This window comes from Scylla paramamosain, chromosome 13, assembly GCF_035594125.1.
Source record: "Scylla paramamosain isolate STU-SP2022 chromosome 13, ASM3559412v1, whole genome shotgun sequence".
NCBI classification, from domain to species: Eukaryota; Metazoa; Arthropoda; class Malacostraca; order Decapoda; family Portunidae; genus Scylla; species Scylla paramamosain.
In genome coordinates, this window is record NC_087163.1 from 22122085 (window position 1) to 22141201 (window position 19117).

Consider the following 19117-nt stretch of genomic DNA (forward strand, 5'->3'; position numbering starts at 1 on the left):
ACACACACACACACACACACACACACACACACACACACACGTTCCATATCACAGCGCAGGAACTTTATTTTCTCTCTCTCTCTCTCTCTCTCTCTCTCTCTCTCTCTCTCTCTCTCTCTCTCTCTCTCTCTCTCTCTCTCTCTCTCTCTCTCTCTCTCTCTCTCCATACAATATATATATTAGATTCGGTCTGCCATGAATTCTTTCCCATTTGAGGCCTGTTGTCAAGGTTTCTGTCAGTGTGTGTAATGGGATGTGTGTGTGTGTGTGTGTGTGTGTGTGTGTGTGTGTGTGTGTGTGTGTGTGTGTGTGTGTGTGTGTGTGTGTGTGTGTGTGTGTGCCCGCCCTTGTTTTGTTCGCCTTTATTTAGTCAGTGTAATATTCTGGCTTGTAATTAACGTGTCACAGGTATGTCTGAACACCTGGCGTGGATATATCTCTGTATCTCTATTTTGTCTTTCATCTTGTATTTTTGTCTTTCCTTTAATTTTACTCGCTGCTCTTCCCTTCTCCCTTTCTCCTCTCCGTTTCTCCTTTTCTCTTCTCCACTGCTTCACTTGTGCTCTTCATTCTCTCTCTCTCTCTCTCTCTCTCTCTCTCTCTCTCTCTCTCTCTCTCTCTCTCTCTCTCTCTTTCTCTTTCTCTTTCTCTTTCCCTTGTAGTCACTTCCATGTTGAATCTCAGTCCATTTCTCCATTTTTAGCATTTTCATTTAATTTTTTGTTTCTTTCTGTAGTTCATGTATTTTATTTATTGATCAGCTTCTGTATGTTATATCTTCCATCACCATTTGTTGATTCCTGTTCCTGTGATCCGCTTGTCTCCTCTCCTTTCGTTTCCTTTTATTTATTTGCCCTAACGTGTACATTATTGTCTCATATTACAAAACTTTTCTTTCGTTCCTTCTTTCCTTCCTTCGTCTCTACTGACATTTGAATTTCTCATCTCCCTTGACGTTGCTTTGTTTTTTTTTTTTTTTTTTTCTCTCCCGTGTGTCTGTCTGCCTTTCTGTTTCTCTTTGTCTCTGCATGTCTGGCTTTTTTTTCCTGTCTGTATCACGCTCGTATGTGTGTATGTGTATCTATGTATTCTTCCGCCTATTTATTTATCTGTCTCTTTCTGTCTGTGTATCCTTTTTTTTTCTGGCGTTTTTACTTTGTCAGTCAATTAGTCAGGTAATCACTCTGTCCATCTAACTATCTGTCTTTCTTTTTATCTATCTATTTGTATATCTATCTACCTATCTATGTATGTGTGTATCTATCAATCCATCCATCTCTTTATCTATTAACTTTGATATAGTATGTTAACACTAATTCTCTCTCTCTCTCTCTCTCTCTCTCTCTCTCTCTCTCTCTCTCTCTCTCTCTCTCTCTCTCTCTCTCTCTCTCTCTCTCTCTCTCTCTCTCTCTCTTCCACACCTAACCTCACCTCACCTCACCTCACCTCACCTTGCCTCACCTTGCCTCGCCTCATTAACTATTTAGACTGCCCATCATTATCTCAAGGCCCAACATTAGCCTCTCTCACAAGGGCGCCCCAGCAGCCTCTCCAAGCCCTTTAGCGTGGTGCCTATGGAGGGTTCCAAGAAAGGAGGAGGAGGAGGAGGAGAAGGAGGAGGAGGAGGAGGAGGAGGAGGATCAACTCTATCCTTAAGACTTTTTGTAGGAAGCTTGTGTGTGTGTGTGTGTGTGTGTGTGTGTGTGTGTGTGTGTGTGTGTGTGTGTGTGTGTGTGTGTGTGTGTGTGTGTTAGTCTCATTAGTCTTTTTTTTAATATATTCCGTTGTGTTTTGTATGAGGAGAGTTTTTTTTCGTTTTCTTTTTTTCTTTTTTCAAGGGTGTTGTGGAGATCTCTCTCTCTCTCTCTCTCTCTCTCTCTCTCTCTCTCTCTCTCTCTCTCTCTCTCTCTCTCTCTCTCTCTCTCTCTCTCTCTCTCTCTCTCTCTCTCTCTCTCTCTCTTCTAAAGGTAAAGTGAAGATGTCTTTCTATTTGTTGTATGTAAATTGGATTTGTGGAGAACCTGCCTTGATTCTTTTTATAGTGTGTGTGTTTGTGTGTGTGTGTGTGTGTGTGTGTGTGTCTGTGTGTCTGTGTGTCTGTGTGTCTGTGATCTAACTCGAAAAGAAAAAAAAAATCTATAGAAAAGTCCATAACAGCACCGACAACAGACATAATTGACAGACAAACTAACTGGGCAGAGAAATTACATACACATATAAACGGGGACCAAGATAGTTAAGTAATTAAGTTGAGGATAATTGCTCTGAATAGTAGTTTCAGTATCTTGTTTGTAAGGGTGTGCCTTGAGGGGATGGGAGGAGGGAAGCGTAAGAGGTATAGAGGTAGGGTATGGTGGGGATAAGGGAGGATATGGGGGGAGGGAAGGGGAAGACTTTATATACAAGTACTTCCTTTGTTGAATTAAGAGAAAGTAATGGTGAAAAATGCATGAGTTATATTTTTCGTAATACTAATTGTGTGTCGTGTGTTGTTTCTTTCTCTCTCTCTCTCTCTCTCTCTCTCTCTCTCTCTCTCTCTCTCTCTCTCTCTCTCTCTCTCTCTCTCTCTCTCTCTCTCTCTCTCTCTCTCTCTCTTGGTTATTTTCTTTCATTCTTCCTCTTCCTCTTACTCCTTTTAGTCTTTACTTTCCCTCTTCGATATGTATGTTTTGTGTATATATATATATATGTGTGTGTGTGTGTGTGTGTGTGTGTGTGTGTGTGTGTGTATGTGTTTTGTCTACATTTTGCTAACGATGTGTCCTTTTCTCCCCTCAACAGAAGAGCTCTCAGGCATCTTCGTTAAGTCTATCAACGCTGGCAGTGCTGCGGACAGGAATGGACAGATCCAAGTCAACGATCAGATTGTCGAGGTGAGAGAGAGAGAGAGAGAGAGAGAGAGAGAGAGAGAGAGAGAGAGAGAGAGAGAGAGAGAGAGAGAGAGAGAGAGAGTGTTTGTGTGTTTTTTCCACTCTCACACATTTTTCTTTCCATCTATAAACATACCCGTTTTATTTCTCTTAAATGAAGTTCTCTTTCTGCTTTTTCTTTTTCTTCTTTTTTTTTGTCGCCTTTTTTCCTTCCCCTGCGTTCCTTTCCTCATTATCTCCTAGTCCTCAAAATCGCTTGTCTTCTCTCCGTAGCTCTCCTCTTCGTTCACTGCTTTCCTCTCCTCTCCTATTCTCACTTAACTTCTGTTTACACTAACTGACTTTTTCTTTTCGTCTGTCTCCTCTCCACAGCTTTCCTCTCCTATCTTATCAACTCCTCTCCTTTAGCTCTTCTCTCCTCTCATCTCCTCAAGTCCTCCAGTGAGTCTGCCAAACCACTCTCCTCTTTTACTGACACATTTACACCCCAAAACTTTCTCATCGCCCTTCGCTCTATTCTTTCTCCACCTCCACCTCCACCGCCCGGCTCTTCCTGCTCTTAGTCTTTGCATAAATGAGCAAAACTCGGCACAAAGGCACACTCTCCTCTCTTCCCCTCGAAATGTTTGAACTGGATGAGTTGTGGGAGCGTCTGGTGTGGCCACTTGCAGCCCTTGCCTCACCCTGCTCCTCCGTGTTGTCACCTGCAGGGCCCCAGAGAGAGAGAGAGAAAGAGAGAGAGAGATAATTTTTTTTTTCTTGAGATGTTGCTTTGTTTGTGTTTAATTCTCTTGAGACTGATTAATCATAGCGCATACTTTGTCTCTGCGTGTTTGTCTGTGTGTTCGTTTCTCTGTTTTGCTGTCTCTTTCTTTGCTTGTCTGTCTGTCTTTGTTTCTCAGTCTCCCTGTCTCTATCTGTCTTCGTCTCAATGTTTGTTTTTGTCTATTACTCTCTCTCTCTCTCTCTCTCTCTCTCTCTCTCTCTCTCTCTCTCTCTCTCTCTCTCTCTCTCTCTCTCTCTCTCTCTCTCTCTCTCTCTCTCTCTCTCTCTCTCTCTCTCTCTCTCTCTCTTGGAAATCATGAGCTTTTGTGTGGCGCTGCCTTGGGCTTCTTACAATTAACGAAGACTTTGATCCTCCCTCATGAGGCTTCCAACTCTTTTATTTACACCTGCATCTCTTTGTATCTCTTGAGTGCAGTATTCGAACCCTCGGGACAATCTTCGTCGTAATTTTCTCGGCGCTCGTAACCACCGCCAGTGTGTTAAGATGTCGATTCGTGCGTGCGCCTTGTTATTTGTGGTTCTGTGTCTGTTTTATTTGTTTGCCTGCTTTTGGTACGTGTTGGCTCAGATATTTCTTCTATATATATATGTTTTGTCTTTTTTTCTTTGTTTGTTTTTTTCTTGTCGGTTTGTCAGTTTGCTGGTTTTGTTTTATTTATTTATTTGCTCGCCCCAAGATTTCATTCATTTTTAATATTTTTTTCTGTTGCATAGATGTATGTTGCTTAAAGTGCTATTTGTGTGTGTCTTGTATAGTGTGTGTGTGTGTGTGTGTGTGTGTGTGTGTGTGTGTGTGTGTGTGTGTGTGTGTGTGTGTGTGTGTGTGTGTGTGTGTGTGCGCGCACGTGACTATCTTTCAAACATTTACCTACATATGATTTTGAGCAGAGACTATCACATGTATACCTTTCCACTTCTTGCACCTTCCTTCATTTTCTTATAATCTCAACTTCACCACCTGACTTACCTAACCTACCAGCATCCCTTACTTTCCTCTTATACTCCCAACGCCCTCTGTAACTTACCTGAACTGACTTACCTGTCCATATTACTTACTTTCCCTTACTTTCTCATGCTCTTATACTCTTAACTCCCACCTGAAACTCACCTGAACTGATCTTACCTGCCCTCATCCCCAGGTGGACGGCAGGAGCTTGGCAGGCCTGAGTAACCATGCCGCGGTGGACGTTCTTCGCGCCACGGGTCAGATCGTGCACCTCCGCCTGGCCCGCTACCTGAGAGGGCCCAAGTACGAGCAGCTGCAGCAGGCCATAGCCAACTCGGAGCTCAAGACAACACCCACGACCCCCAACCCACCGAGAGCACCCGTGAGTACTCCCCTTTGGTGTATTGTTCCGTTTTCCCCTTCTCCTTTGTTCGTTATTTATGTCCTCCTCTTCTGGTTCATTATTGTTTTCTCTTTCCCTGTGGTTAGTTGTCCTTCCTCCTTCCTCCTCGTTTTCTTTTTCCCTGTGGTTCATTATTTTTGTCCTCTTCCCCTTCGGTTCATTATTTTTGTTCTTTTTCTCTCCTTTGGTTCATTATTTTTGTCCTCTTCCTCCCCTGTGGTTCATTATTTTTGTCCTTTTCCTCCCCTGTGGTTCATTATTTTTGTCCTCTTCCACCCCTGAGGTTCATTATTCTTGTCCTTTTCCCCTGTGGCTCATCATTCTTTTCTTCTCCTTGGTCCATTATTTGTCCTCTCCTCCCCTTTTCCTTTCCTAGTGGTTCATTATTCCTGTCTCCCTCCACCGTGGTTCATTATTCCTGTCGTCTCCTCCCCTCTTCCTCTCCGTGGTTCATTATTCCCATCCTCCTCCCGTTTTCTTTTCCTCCGTGTGTTCCTCCTTTGATGCGGGGACTGTGTGTGTCAATATGGTCTTTTTTAACTTTTTTTCCTGCGTTTTTAACTGTTTCTAGCTCTAATTATTCCTACTACTGTTCCTTTTCCTGTTCTTGTTTTTTCCCTTGTCTGTTATTACCGTTTTCCTGGTATTTTCCTCCTTTGATGCTGAAGATGTATGTGTTTTAACGTGTTTTTTTTTTCTACTTTTTCTTGGGTTTATTTGCAGCTTCTATCTCTGATCACCCCTCCTACTGTTCGTTTTCATGTTTGTTTTCCTCCGTGTTTGTCCTCACCATTTTCCTTGCCGTATCTTCCTCCTTTTGATAGTCGTATTTATGCTAATGTAATTTTTTTTATGTGTGTTTTTACCTTATAATATTTTTTTGCTTTTGATCATCTCTCCTACTGTTCATTATCCTTTTTTTTTCCCTCCTTAACCAGTTAATGCCATTTTCTATGTCGTGTTTTCCTCTTTTGATGATAATGGTGTTTGGTATGGTCTAACATTGCTATTTAACATTTTTCTTCATAATGACGGTAATGATGTTCGGTGTGGGCTAATGCTGCCATTTAACTTTTTTTTTTACGTCCTACTTAGCAAAAGAATAATAAGTGATTACTCCTCATTCCCTTGGTTTCCTCATTTATGTTAGTTTCCTTTTACTCGCCTTCCCCTTCCTCCTTTCATGATGCTCACGCTGTTCATTTTCTGTAATTTCAAATGTTTTCAAGCCTTTACATGCCGCGATTTTTCTTCCTTCCGTTATCTTTCCTGTTCCTGTTTTCCCTCGTCTGCTATCAGCGTTTTCCTTTGTCATGTTCTCGTATGATAATTCTGTCGCCTCGTGTGTGTTAACGTTGCTTTTTCTTGTGCATCTTCAAACGTTTTCAAGGATTTTCACGTTATAATTGTTTTTCCTTCCGTTAGTTTCAGTGTTTCTGTTTCTCTTCGTCGTTTTCTCCCGTGATTATTCTGTTTTCTCGTGTGTATTAACGTTGCATTTTTCTTGTGCATTTTCAAACGTTTCGAAGCGTTCTGAAGCAGTGCGCGGTCGGAGTTGTAGCAAGGGATAGGGTAGGAAGGTAGTGCAGTTTTCCCTCACCTATGCGTTGCCTGTTTCCGAGTGTTTTTGGAAATGTTTTGAAATGTTGGAAGACTAAGCTCGGCGTTGGTAACCTGCACGACTCCCTTGTGTTTGATTCAATGTTGCAGTGAAGCTACCTGCAGGGAAAGGCTTTCGTTTGTGTTTTTGTTCTCTGTGTTGCGCTGTGCTGGTGGTGGTGGTGTTGTCTGATAAAATATGGTGTAGTTGGTGTAGTTTATTTCTTTGGTGATTGGTGGTGGTTATAGTTGTGGTGTAAGGCTAAATAGTGGTGGTGGTGGTGGTGAATGTGGTTGGGTACTGATTATGGTGATGGCAGTGATGGTGGTAGTAGTGGTAGCAGTTATAGGTTTAGTTGTGGTAATGGTGGTGGTGGTGGTAGTGGTGGTGGTGGTGGTGAGGGTAGATGTGGAAGTATATGGTTTTAATACTTCCAGTCGTTTAATTTATTACAAATGTCGATTATTTTTTTCTGTACGAGAGAGGAAGACTGAAGGACAAAAACAAATATAAGGAAAAAAAAAAGACCCGCTAATACTCCACTCCTTAAAAGAAAAAAAAAGAAAACAATGATGATATATTTAATTACAGCTCATTTCATTTTAATCTCACGTAATGAACTCCCACGGAAACACATTGCCAACAGTTAACTAAAGCATCCACATCTAATACACCCAACATTACATTTCTCTGACCTCCTCATCGAACTCATTACAATTAAAGTCCCCTCAAGAGAAATCAATATCTGGAAATCCACGTCAGTATATCAAGTAACGCGGCTCTGAGTGTGTTTATATTCCTGAGGCCAGAGTGCGAGGAAAGACGGCGGCGGCGGAATAGTCTTAAAGAAGCGCTCATTCAAAAGCTGCAGTTTGACTCGCTGTACATTGTCGTCTGGTGATTTGTTAAAGACTTCGGCTGGGAGGGGAAATACACGTCTACTTCGCGGTGTGTGTGTGTGTGTGTGTGTGTGTGTGTGTGTGTGTGTGTGTGGAGGGGGGAAGTGATATACGCGTCTGCTTGTATTGTATGTACGTCACCTGTCGTTCGTGTGTCTGTGTGTGTTCACCTGGATTATTTGTGTCTTGTATTGTGGTATCTTAATGAGTTTTTGTTTATTTATTTCATCTTATTTATTTATTTATTTATTTATTTATTTATTTATTTATTTATTTATTTTTGTATGTTTCGTGGTTCTTCTTGTGTTAGTTTACGTTAGGTCAGATTTTTTTTCGTTATTGACTTATGTGTTTTCTTTGTCTTTTTTTCTGTTCTCTCTCTCTCTCTCTCTCTCTCTCTCTCTCTCTCTCTCTCTCTCTCTCTCTCTCTCTCTCTCTCTCTCTCTCTCTCTCTCTCGTTCATTTTCTTTGTTTTCCTAACTTTTTTTTTAATATGTGGCTTTGATGCAGAGGTTTTATTTCATTTGATTTTTTTTAGAAAGAAATGGTATGTGTAGTTGAGATCATAACACACACACACACACACACACACACACACACACACACACACACACACACACACACACACACACACACACACACACACACACACACAACAGAACAAAAAAACAAAACAAAAAAGAACAAAAGAACAACAGAAACCTGCCAAAGTAAAACGCAAACTCTCTCTCTCTCTCTCTCTCTCTCTCTCTCTCTCTCTCTCTCTCTCTCTCTCTCTCTCTCTCTCTCTCTCTCTCTCTCTCTCTCTCTCTCTCTCTAAATACTTCATAAACTTCCCACTGGCTGGCTGGACGAGATATACTCCGCAATATATCCTATCATTCTCCTATTGCGCATTTCGTTTAATCACAATGCGCGGCAGTTTGCTGATTCATGCACGTGTTTATATGCTTTATTTATGGCATTTATGCGCATATATATATTCATGTATTTATTCGTTATGCCGGTGAACGTGGGCGGGTGTTCGTGCGGGTGTGCGGGCGTGGCAGCATTTCATGGCAGGTCAGGAAGTGGCAGTAATTAACATGCTGTTGTTAATTTTGTAGTTCGTTTGGCGAGGGGAGAAAGCAAGGCACGAGGGTGAAAGGGGAAGAGAGAGAGAGAGAGAGAGAGAGAGAGAGAGAGAGAGAGAGAGAGAGAGAGAGAGAGAGAGAGAGAGAGAGAGAGAGAGAGAGAGAGCCAGGTGGAAGTTATGATGGAGGAGTGAGGGGAGGAGTGAATGAGAGGGGAAGAGAGAGAGCAGAGAAGGTTTCGTAGAAAGGCATGATGGAGAGGTAAGGGGAAGAGAGAGAGAGAGAGAGAGAGAGAGAGAGAGAGAGAGAGAGAGAGAGAGAGAGAGAGAGAGAGAGAGAGAGAGAGAGAGAGAGAGAGAGAGATGGACATGGGCAGGAATTGAAGGAAAGGAAGGTGGAAAGGATAGGATGGAAGGATTAAGAGAGTAGTGAATGGGAAGGAAAGAAGATATACGAGTCGAGAAGAAGAGAGAGAAAGCATAAAGAGGAGGTGACTGGGAGGGAGGAGAAGCAAGAGAAAGGAAAGCAAAGGAGAGAAAAGGAGAAGGAAGGGAGCTCGGATTAAGGACACAATGGAAAGATAGGCGCTTACATCCTCTCCCCCTCTTCTCTCTTCCCTCTCCCTTCTCCCCTCTCTCTCCTTCCTTCCCCTTCCCTCCCCTCCCGTTACGTCATTTCACGCTAACACCGATAAGAGAGGTGAACGATGAACAGTTTGTCTGCCGTGCTGCATAATTACGTGTATGTGTGTGTGTGTGTGTGTGTGTGTGTGTGTGTGTGTGTGTGTGTAGGTAGATAGTAAGTAGGTAGATAGGTAGGCAGGTGAATAGGTAGCGAATAAATGCGTTTCTTTCAATTCATATATGCTTTTGACAAAATTTATAACATTTAAAGGAGGAAAAGACATAAAACTGCTGAAACAGAATACTGATTTAGTGTTAAAAGTTAAAAAAAGAAAAAAAAAGAGGTTGGGAAATAGAAAGGATCTGGTCGAAAAGTAAATGTAGAGGGCGCCTTCCCAAAACATCGTTAGCGTTTGCGTGACTGTGGCGCAGGCAAGAGTAATGACGGCAGAATGCATTAATAATCAGTGTCTTTTGTGAGTGGCGATCATTGAAGCTGATTTGTGTGTGTGGGGGGGGGGGCAGAGGAGGGGTAAACTGTGTGTGTGAGAGAGAGAGAGAGAGAGAGAGAGAGAGAGAGAGAGAGAGAGAGAGAGAGAGAGAGAGAGAGAGAGAGAGAGAGAGAGAGAGAGAGAGAGACTGGTACTAAAATCAGGTGAGTTTCATTTTCTGTATAAGGCGGAACAAACACACGTACTTTAATAACAATAATTTAGTCAGATAATAAAAAGAAACAGTGACAAACAGACATACAGACAGACAAAGAATAAATCTACCAATATAAATTCAGACAAAGATTAAAAAAGACAAAAAACAAAAGATATAAACAACAACAACAACAACCCAGAAGAAAGATAAAGGAAAAAAAAGAAAAAAAAACACGAAGACAGACACACTGAATGGAAAGATAAACATAGAACAGAGACAAAGAGATAGAGGAGATAAAGAAGAAAACACGTAAAACAAAGCCATACTGTGAAAAAAAGAAAGAAAGAACAGACAAGAAAAATGAAAGCAGGACCGAACAAAGACAGACAAAAAGCTAAGAAAAAAAGAACAAAAAAAGAAAAAAACTGGTCATGCACACAGACATACAAACATACAAAGAGACAGACAGACTGACACACGTATGCACCGCTTTGTTCCATACTTGCAAATATTCCCCGCAACACCTTTATCGACAATATCTTTCACACCTGTCAGCGGCAAAGTGACGTTCATATCCCGCCGACAAACTGCCTTCGATCTTGGACACAAAAATTATTTATGGGCCGAACGAGTTAAACTGCCAGCGGGATATTGTCAGAAATCATTCCCTCCCGCATTGAACCGCGTGACAAGGAGCCGTAAGGGTGATAATGGCTGCCGTTTTAAAGGACTTTCACCATTGTCGGAAGCTGCAGTGAAGGTGAGGATGCGTGATTGGGTGGCATAAAGTGATTGGAAATGAGAGGGACATGAGGTGATGGTGATAATGTGTATGTGTGTTGAAAGTGATGGTCGTAAGGAAGGGGAGAGATTCAAGTGTGTATAAGTGAATGAACGAGTGCGTATAGTGAATATGTAGTGTATAGTGAAGAAGTCTGTGAAGAAAGAGGTATCCAGATTTTCTTATTTCATTTGTTTCAGTTTCTTTATGGGGATTATTTATTTATTTTTTTTTATTGACTACATTTTTTTTTTCATATTTAATGTATAGTGAATGAATCTGTCAAGAAATAGTGTAGATGTTGAAAGTTTCTTATTATTTCATTTAGCTTTAGTTTCTTTAATTCTGGAGAGCTACACCGTTTTATTTCCTTACGTCTTTGTGCTTTCAGTGTTAGTGAAAATACAGTGTTTACACCTGTGGGAAAAGGTGTCTGAAGTTAATTATTTAATTTTGCTTCAGTTTCTTCATTATTTATTTATTATTTAGTTATTTAGTTATTTTTTTGCATCACTTCTTTTATTGCTTAAATCGTTCTTTTTTTCAGTTTTAGTTAATGCACAGTTGATAAATCTGTGAAAGAAAGAGGTGATGAAAGATTCCTACAGTTTCATTTACTTTTATTTTTTTCGTTCATTTTGACAGAGAAATTTCATCCGGTGGCATCTTCGTGTTTTCATTCTTTTATATCCGTTCGAATAATTCTTTATCTTTCCTTCATTTTTTTTTTTTTTTTTTTTTGCCTCATCCGAGCTATCCTTGTTTTCTTGTTCATGTTACACTTTTAATTTCCTCCTCCTACTTCTCCTCCTACTCCTCTTCCTTCTCCTCCTCCTCCTCCTCCTCCTCCTCCTCCTCCTCCTCTTCCTCCTCCTCCTCCTTCTGCAGATTTTTGCTTTTTTCTTCTTTTTTTCTTGTTTTATTCTTTCCACCAACTTGTATTTCTTCTGTTTTCCCCTCCGCCTCCTTCCTGCTCATTTCCCATTCTCATTTTTTCTATCTGAAGACATTCGCTTTCCTCATTTCCTTCAATTACCCTTCCTATCTCCCTTCTCCTCGTCCATTTCCTTCTCCTCCATTCATTTATATTATACTCCTTTCTCCTTCTCTTTCTGTGCTTCCTCCCTCATTCCATCTTCTGTTCCTTTTGCTCTTGCATCTCTATCGCTTCCTCCTTCTTTCTCTTTGTTCCTTTCGTCTTCCTCCTCTTCCTCCTCCTCCTCCTCCTCCTCCTCCTCCTCCTCCTCCTCCTCCTCCTCCTCCTCCTCCTCCTCCTCCTCCTCCTCCTCCTGCTCTTCATTCGTGTTATTTTTTCCTCCTTTAAGTGCAAGTCGATCAAGAAGAAACCTCACCAGGGAATGAGATACGAGAGAGAGAGAGAGAGAGAGAGAGAGAGAGAGAGAGAGAGAGAGAGAGAGAGAGAGAGAGAGAGAGAGAGAGAGAGAGAGAGAGAGAGAGGGTTCCTGAAATAAGCATAATATTGATGACGAAACTTCGAGCCTCTCTCTCTCTCTCTCTCTCTCTCTCTCTCTCTCTCTCTCTCTCTCTCTCTCTCTCTCTCTCTCTCTCTCTCTCTCTCTCGCTTCGTGTATTGATGGACTTCGTAAGGTAAGACTCCGATCTCGTATTTTGAAAGACTTTGGGTTCTCGTAAGATCTATTTCCAGAGGCCGCAGAGGTGATTAGTTGGGTCTCCTGGTTGCTTCTCGATTGATGACGCAGGATCCTCGTTAAACTACTACTGGAATCGCGAAAGGTCTCTTAAAACCGTCAAATAGCTTCCACAAGAGAGAGAGAGAGAGAGAGAGAGAGAGAGAGAGAGAGAGAGAGAGAGAGAGAGAGAGGGGGGGGGGCTATCTCCATGTATCTCTCATCCCAGTCTGTTACGAGTCACCGTGGGGTTTGTGTTTGATATGTTGCGTTTTAATTAACTACCCGCTGCTTAATCACCTGTACCTGCTTGACTTACTTGCGTTCCCTGCGCCGTTCAGTTACCACCGAAGCGACCGCCGATGCCGCGCCTGCCTCGGAGCGCGAATTGGAAATGAAGGCACTGATGAAAAGTGTTAATGTCACGTTTTTCTTTTACATACTGAAAGGAAAGAATTTGGAGGAGAGAACGAGAGGAAATGAGGAAATTCTGTGAGTTGAAGGCTGAGAGAGAGAGAGAGAGAGAGAGAGAGAGAGAGAGAGAGAGAGAGAGAGAGAGAGAGAGAGAGAGAGAGAGAGAGAGAGTGAAAAATATTGGCGTTTATTAATGGATAAGAGAAAGAGAAAATATATTTATCTTGGTGGAGGAGGATGAAACTTTATGAAAAATCACTCGTCAGAGAAAATAGAGAAATAAAATAAATAAACATTTATGAAAGAGAGGAAAATATACCCTCCACTCTGGAATATTTTTGTTAGGGTAGGAATGGAACAAGGGTGACAAGAGCAAACACAATCATAGAGACTCGCAAGTTAACACTGATTCCCTGCGACGGAGTGTTGACCGTGGGAATGAATGCTGACGTCACACTGAGGTCCTGGTGAGGTTGCTGGAAAAAAAAAATATTAGACAGAGTTACTGGAAAAATGAAAAGGAATACATTTATATTTCTACCTTTCCTTCCTTTCCCTTTTACATGGAGAGTGTAGGATAGAATAATTTCCGTCAGATCGAGAAGCAGGCATGAGGAGGAGACACTGGGAGGGTTGCTGACAACACCCTTTGTGCCTCCCATTATATAAGGATGAAACTCCAATGATTTGAACAGCACGAAACAACAACAACACTTGGAACAATACAGCAATGAAGACGAGGAGCACAGACGCCCTTTCCACACACACATACACACACACACACACAAACACACACACACACACACCAATTCAGTATCACAAACAACGCTAACGATACACAACACAACCTCACCTGGCTTCACTTCATCTCCTTGCGTCTCCCTGCACCTCTCACGGACCACTCCCTCGACGCCTCTTTCATTACTCTATAAACTAATCCTGCAGGGAGCGCTATCCATCACCGGACAGGAGGAGGCGCACCCATCCATCTCCTCCTGGTGGCAGGCTGTCGTGGGGGAGGGGGGGGGAAGACGCCTCTTGAAAACAGCTTATCATTGAGACTATATTCTTCTCTCTATCTCCTCCTCCCTTTAAACTGGTGCTCTAATTTGAGTGTTAACTGGAGCATTTAATACCGGGACGCTGCTCTCTTGTGACCTTGTGCGTGTAATTCGGTCGCTGGGACGTGTAAATTGAATTGTACCTGAATGTGCGAAGTGTCTGGCCGCGCGATTGATCTGTCAGCAGGTATTGACTGGCTTCTCAGGGCGGGTAGTGAGTTGAGTCAAGGCCTACGAGGTGACGGTCACGGATAAGCGGATCATCTCTCGACCTCTCATGCCCGTCAGGTTGTGTTATTGGCACTAAATGGCACTCCCGGAAACGTGCAACTCTGTCTGCCTCTCCACTCCTCGCTGCTCTCGTGTGTCTGTGTGTTATTACTTTTGTTGTGTGTGTGTGTGTGTGTGTGTGTGTGTGTGTGTGTGTGTGTGTGTGTGTGTGTGTGTGTGTGGCGGCGGCGGCGGTGGTGGTGGTGGTGGTGGGGGTGTGTTCTATTATTGCAGGTGTGATTGTGAGAGAGAGAGAGAGAGAGAGAGAGAGAGAGAGAGAGAGAGAGAGAGAGAGAGAGAGAGAGAGAGAGAGAGAGAGAGAGAGAGAGAGAGAGAGAGAGAGAGGTGAGGCAATGTTCTAAAAATCTGTGTAAAGTAATTGTTAAACTCCTGGAAACACACACACACACACACACACACACACACACACACACACACACACACACACACACACACACACACACACACACACACACACACACACACACACACACACACACACACACACACACACACACACACACACACACACACAGACAGTGACAAATGACACGTCAGGCAGTGTCTAGGTAGCCTTAATTTTTTCCTCATCTTTTTTTGTTTGACAGAATTCTTAAAGGCCGATGGAAAGTTAGTGGCCCATGAGAGCTCTGATTAATTAGTTGGTGGCTGATTGTGTGTGTGTGTGTGTGTGTGTGTGTGTGTGTGTGTGTGTGTGTGTGTGTGTGTGTGTGTGTGTGTGTCGGTGCATGTGTTTTCCCCTCACCTCGATCTTTCCTGCTGCTTTAAACCGCACTCAGGTTAATGAAATCTTTTACATCGAGCTATGAAACCCTGCACTTAGGCCTAAATTATAACCAACATTTATCCCCAAGGCGTCACCATTATACCACCTGACAGACAGACAGACAGATAGACAGACACTGAAGGTGGGAATAATTTTTTCCCATCCCATCACTCGAGCGGGCGACCCCAACCTGACGATATTTATTGAACGTTCTAACTTTGTATACGTCTATTGAAACTCGCATTCCTTTTTTTTCCCCCTTTTTATTTTTATTTTGCATCCCTGGGACGTGAACCGTGCCCTCCAATCTAACTTTTGAGAGGCAAATATAAATAAACTTTCTCACCCACCGCGTGATATGAGGCCAGACACTTCCCTTTGTGCAATAGTCTCCTACCTCCGCTCTCCCCCTCTCCCTCCCCCTCCTCACCTTCACAACATTTTACTGATTGGAGAAATACTACCTCGAAAGTGAAGATGAGAGAGAAACTTTGGTGCCTCTTGTCAACGCGAGTCACAAGGAGGGAGGAAAGGTCAGACAGGTTCAGCAGAGGTCACTGAGGCGTGGGGGAAAAGAGGGAGAGGCTAGTTCCAGGGAATGAGGGGAAAGAGAGTGGGTGGTGAAGCCTGAGCGTGAGGAAGGGAAGGCACCTGAGGGGAAATGTAAGGGAAGCTGTCAGAGGAGGTCGAGGTTGAGAAAGGTAGAGAAGAGTCACGTGGGAAATCAGAGAGAGAGAGAGAGAGAGAGAGAGAGAGAGAGAGAGAGAGAGAGAGAGAGAGAGAGAGAGAGAGAGAGAGAGAGAGAGAGAGAATGGGTTGATTGATTTAAGGCGAAGCAATAACAGGGTCATGTGGCGCCGCACATTGAAAAGAAAATACTCGTCAGCATCCCTTGATATAATTATTGAAGAGAATGATAAACTAAGATAAAATATGCAAAATGAAACAATATCGAAATACATAACAGGCACTGAGAGAGAGAGAGAGAGAGAGAGAGAGAGAGAGAGAGAGAGAGAGAGAGAGAGAGAGAGAGAGAGAGAGAGCAGGCAGCAAGAGACTGTCATCAAACGAGGTTATTGTGCTTTCATTGGAAACTCGGTCATTAGCGCTCGCCCGGTCCCCGCAAAGGCCGCTGGTGGGAAATGAGCGATCCTGATGACAAAATTTGCCGAGAAAATGACTCGCTCCGAAAGTGTCCGGCGGAGCGAGAGCCACTTCTGAACCCGAGTGTCCGGTTAAGCGAGGTCATCACCGGAGTGACAGCGATTATCCGGAGGGAGCGAGTCATAATGCTCCCGTAAGGTTTGTTGTTGTTACTTTTCTGCAGCAGTTGGGGTGTGTTGTGGCTGGTGGAGGGCAGGTAGCGGCTTGGCGAGTGTGCGAGTGGTGAGGGGAATTTCAGGCGATAGGGAATGAGAGGCTTTGATGTCATGTTGTTTTGGAATGATGCGTTAATAAAAAAGGGTCGTAATAATATGTGCGGCGCGTGACAACTCTGGCCGGCTGGTGTGTTGGCGAGGCGAGGTGAGGGAGGGAGGCAGGGAGTGGGAAAAGTGTTGCCAGACCAGAGTGTTGCTTCATATTGTTTCACTGTGTTTTACTTGTTGTTTGTACAAGCAGACATCGCTGCAGCAGCTTTTCGTGTGCGTTGTTTCTATCGTTTCCTGGTAATTGATGCATTTGTTTCAGGTTTTAGCCATGCAATGTGTCCCCGCGTGTCATTCCTGTGGTGATACGCGTGCAACCAAAGAGTGTACATGGTGGTGAGTCATGTGTGATCGTGTGTCTAGTCCTCATGTGCACACGGGCAAGGGTGAGTGTGTGTGCGTGTGTGAGGCGGCACAGTGAGGGTGAGAAGGTGTGAGTAACCAACCCGCCCTGGTGTGACGCACGACAGGTGGGCAGAGGCAGCCTGAAGCACAGGTCCCGCGGCTCCCTGCGAACTGCCGTCACCCGCCAGGCCAATATCGGAGGCGCCCAACGGCCGACCAGCCTTGTTCCTGTCCTTGTCGCTCCTCCTCCTGGCGGCGGCGGTGGTGGTGGTGGTGTCGCCCAGCACAGCGTAAACCAAGTGAGCCGCAGCGACTCCTGTACACCCCCACAGCCGGAGCCTCGCCGCCCCCGCCCGCAGCGACCCTCTCGTGTGTGTATCCTGCCCTAGCCCTCGCCCACACACCCGTCCTTGATCAGCACCGCAGCCCCGCCTGTCTGTGCTCCCACCTTGCCCTGTCACCTGTACCCACACCTGTATCCACACCTGTACCCACTCCCCAGCACTCAGCACTCAGCACCGTCTCGTGTGTTCCTGTACGGGATAACCAGCACCTAAAGCCTCACACCTGCAGCGGCCTGTACCCTCAGTATACAGAGAGCCTTGATTCTGCACCTGTCCGTGTGTGTGTGTGTGTGTGTGTGTGTGTGTGTGTGTGTGTGTGTGTGTGTGTGTGTGTGTGTGTGTGTGGCATAATCTCTGCACTGTGCTCCATCAATACACTTCGAATCCGCATGTGTGTTCAGGTGTAATCCCTCGCTGTGTGGTGTTGCTGCCGGCCTACCTCTCGCCGCGGGCCGCTCCGACGTCGGCAGCTTGTTGCGCAAACTAAATTAGATCAATAAGCGTAAAACAGACGCCGAGGGAGACCAACTACGTACCGGCAGGACGTGGTGGTGGTGGTGATGGTGATTGATGATGGTGTTCGTTCTACATAGATGGTGGTGGTGGTAGTGATGTTGGTGGGGTATTGCAGTAGTTGTGGTAGGGTGGTAGTGGTAGTGGTGGTGGCGGTGGTTGTGGTGGTTGTGGTGGTGAATTACGTAAGCCATGGTATTGGATTACCTTGATATGTAGTTCATCTACTTGAATGGCTTCCTCCTCATCATCATAATAATGATAATAATAATAATAATAATAATAATAATAATAATAATAATAATAATAATAATGATGATGATAATATACTGTACCATATAATTATCTATTGTATATATATGTATTTCATCTTGCACACGGCTACTTAGACGTGTGCATGATTAAATACATACATACAATATATAATATGTGGCACAATAATAATAATAATAATAATAATAATAATAATAATAATAATAATAATAATAATAATGATAAGACTATGAACTGCAGTAGCACTAATGAAGCCACTGATAATCACACGCGCACATTATTTACCTTCCCTCACCTGTACGCACGTCAGAACCTAGATTTTTACACCCAAACTTTACCAATTATCTTGAGCCGAAGGAGAACTTGCGAGTCCTTCCTATGAAATACTCCCCTGATCACGTTTTCTGTTCAGTCTCACAGATTCACCAAAAAAAAAAAAAAAAAAAAAAAAAAAACCTTACCTGTAATGGAAGACACGCCATAGAGGTCATTATCAGTATGTAAAGCTCATAATATTAACCTGATTGACAAGCCCCGCCCCTTCTCAGTCAAGAGCACCAATCACATTCGTCCTTCTGCACCAGTAACCAATAGCGTGAGTTCTCTAGTGGGTCAGGGTGGGACATTGGTTATTTTTTTACCATCTATATTATAAGTTAATCCGTGGAGCTAATAATGTAATGTGTTGGTTTAGATGAAAGTGATTTGGATTATGTACGAAAGTTACAAGTTGCAGTAAGTCTTGTGTTAGTATTTTTAATAGAGATAGATAGATACATACATGCATACATACATACATAGATGGACAGGTAGATAAATAGGTAGATAGATAATGAGAGAGAGAGAGAGAGGGAGAGAGAGAGAGAGAGAGAGAGAGAGAGAGAGAGAGAGAGAGAGAGAGTAATCAGTGATATTTATGTGTAATTATAGTTATTTTTGTGCGTGTAATAGTAATCAAATAGATGATAATGACGATAATGTGTGATAATGGTGATGGTGATGGGGCAGGTAATGGTGATGCTTATACCAATGGCGATAGTAATGATCATAACAAATATAATAATGACAGCAGTAATAGTAATGATAATTGTTTAGTTTGTTTTTAAATATACAAAACGCGTCATCATCACAACAGATTAAACAAACAACTAATTAACGACACAACAACACAAGTGAATCATCTCACTTTAGCAGCTACAACAACAACAACAACAACAACAACAACAACAACAACAAGGACAAGGACAGGTGGAGTGGATGGGCGTACTGTCCACACACATTTGGGTAGTAATTATTATCACGTTCACGAACACTTGGTAAAAACACAAAGACCTTTAAGGGGAAATAAAGCACACCATGAAAACATCCGGGTCACGTGTCAGGTCAGAGGTCACGGCGGGTGAGG

General features: G+C 43.3%; 1 protein-coding gene across 16 annotated transcripts in view; it reads left to right on the forward strand.

The window, feature by feature from the left end:
- The window catches only part of LOC135106514 (multiple PDZ domain protein-like), a 456199-nt gene that overhangs the window by 118566 nt on the left and 318516 nt on the right, over positions 1-19117 (forward strand). For 14 of the 16 annotated variants that reach the window (XM_064015606.1, XM_064015607.1, XM_064015610.1 and 11 more), the window contains 3 exons: positions 2782-2873; positions 4796-4984; positions 16708-16953. In XM_064015606.1, the coding sequence (XP_063871676.1) occupies positions 2782-2873; positions 4796-4984; positions 16708-16953 (527 nt within the window). The remainder of the gene's footprint in view (positions 1-2781; positions 2874-4795; positions 4985-16707; positions 16954-19117) is intronic. The other 2 variants (XM_064015612.1, XM_064015616.1) reach the window with 2 other exon arrangements.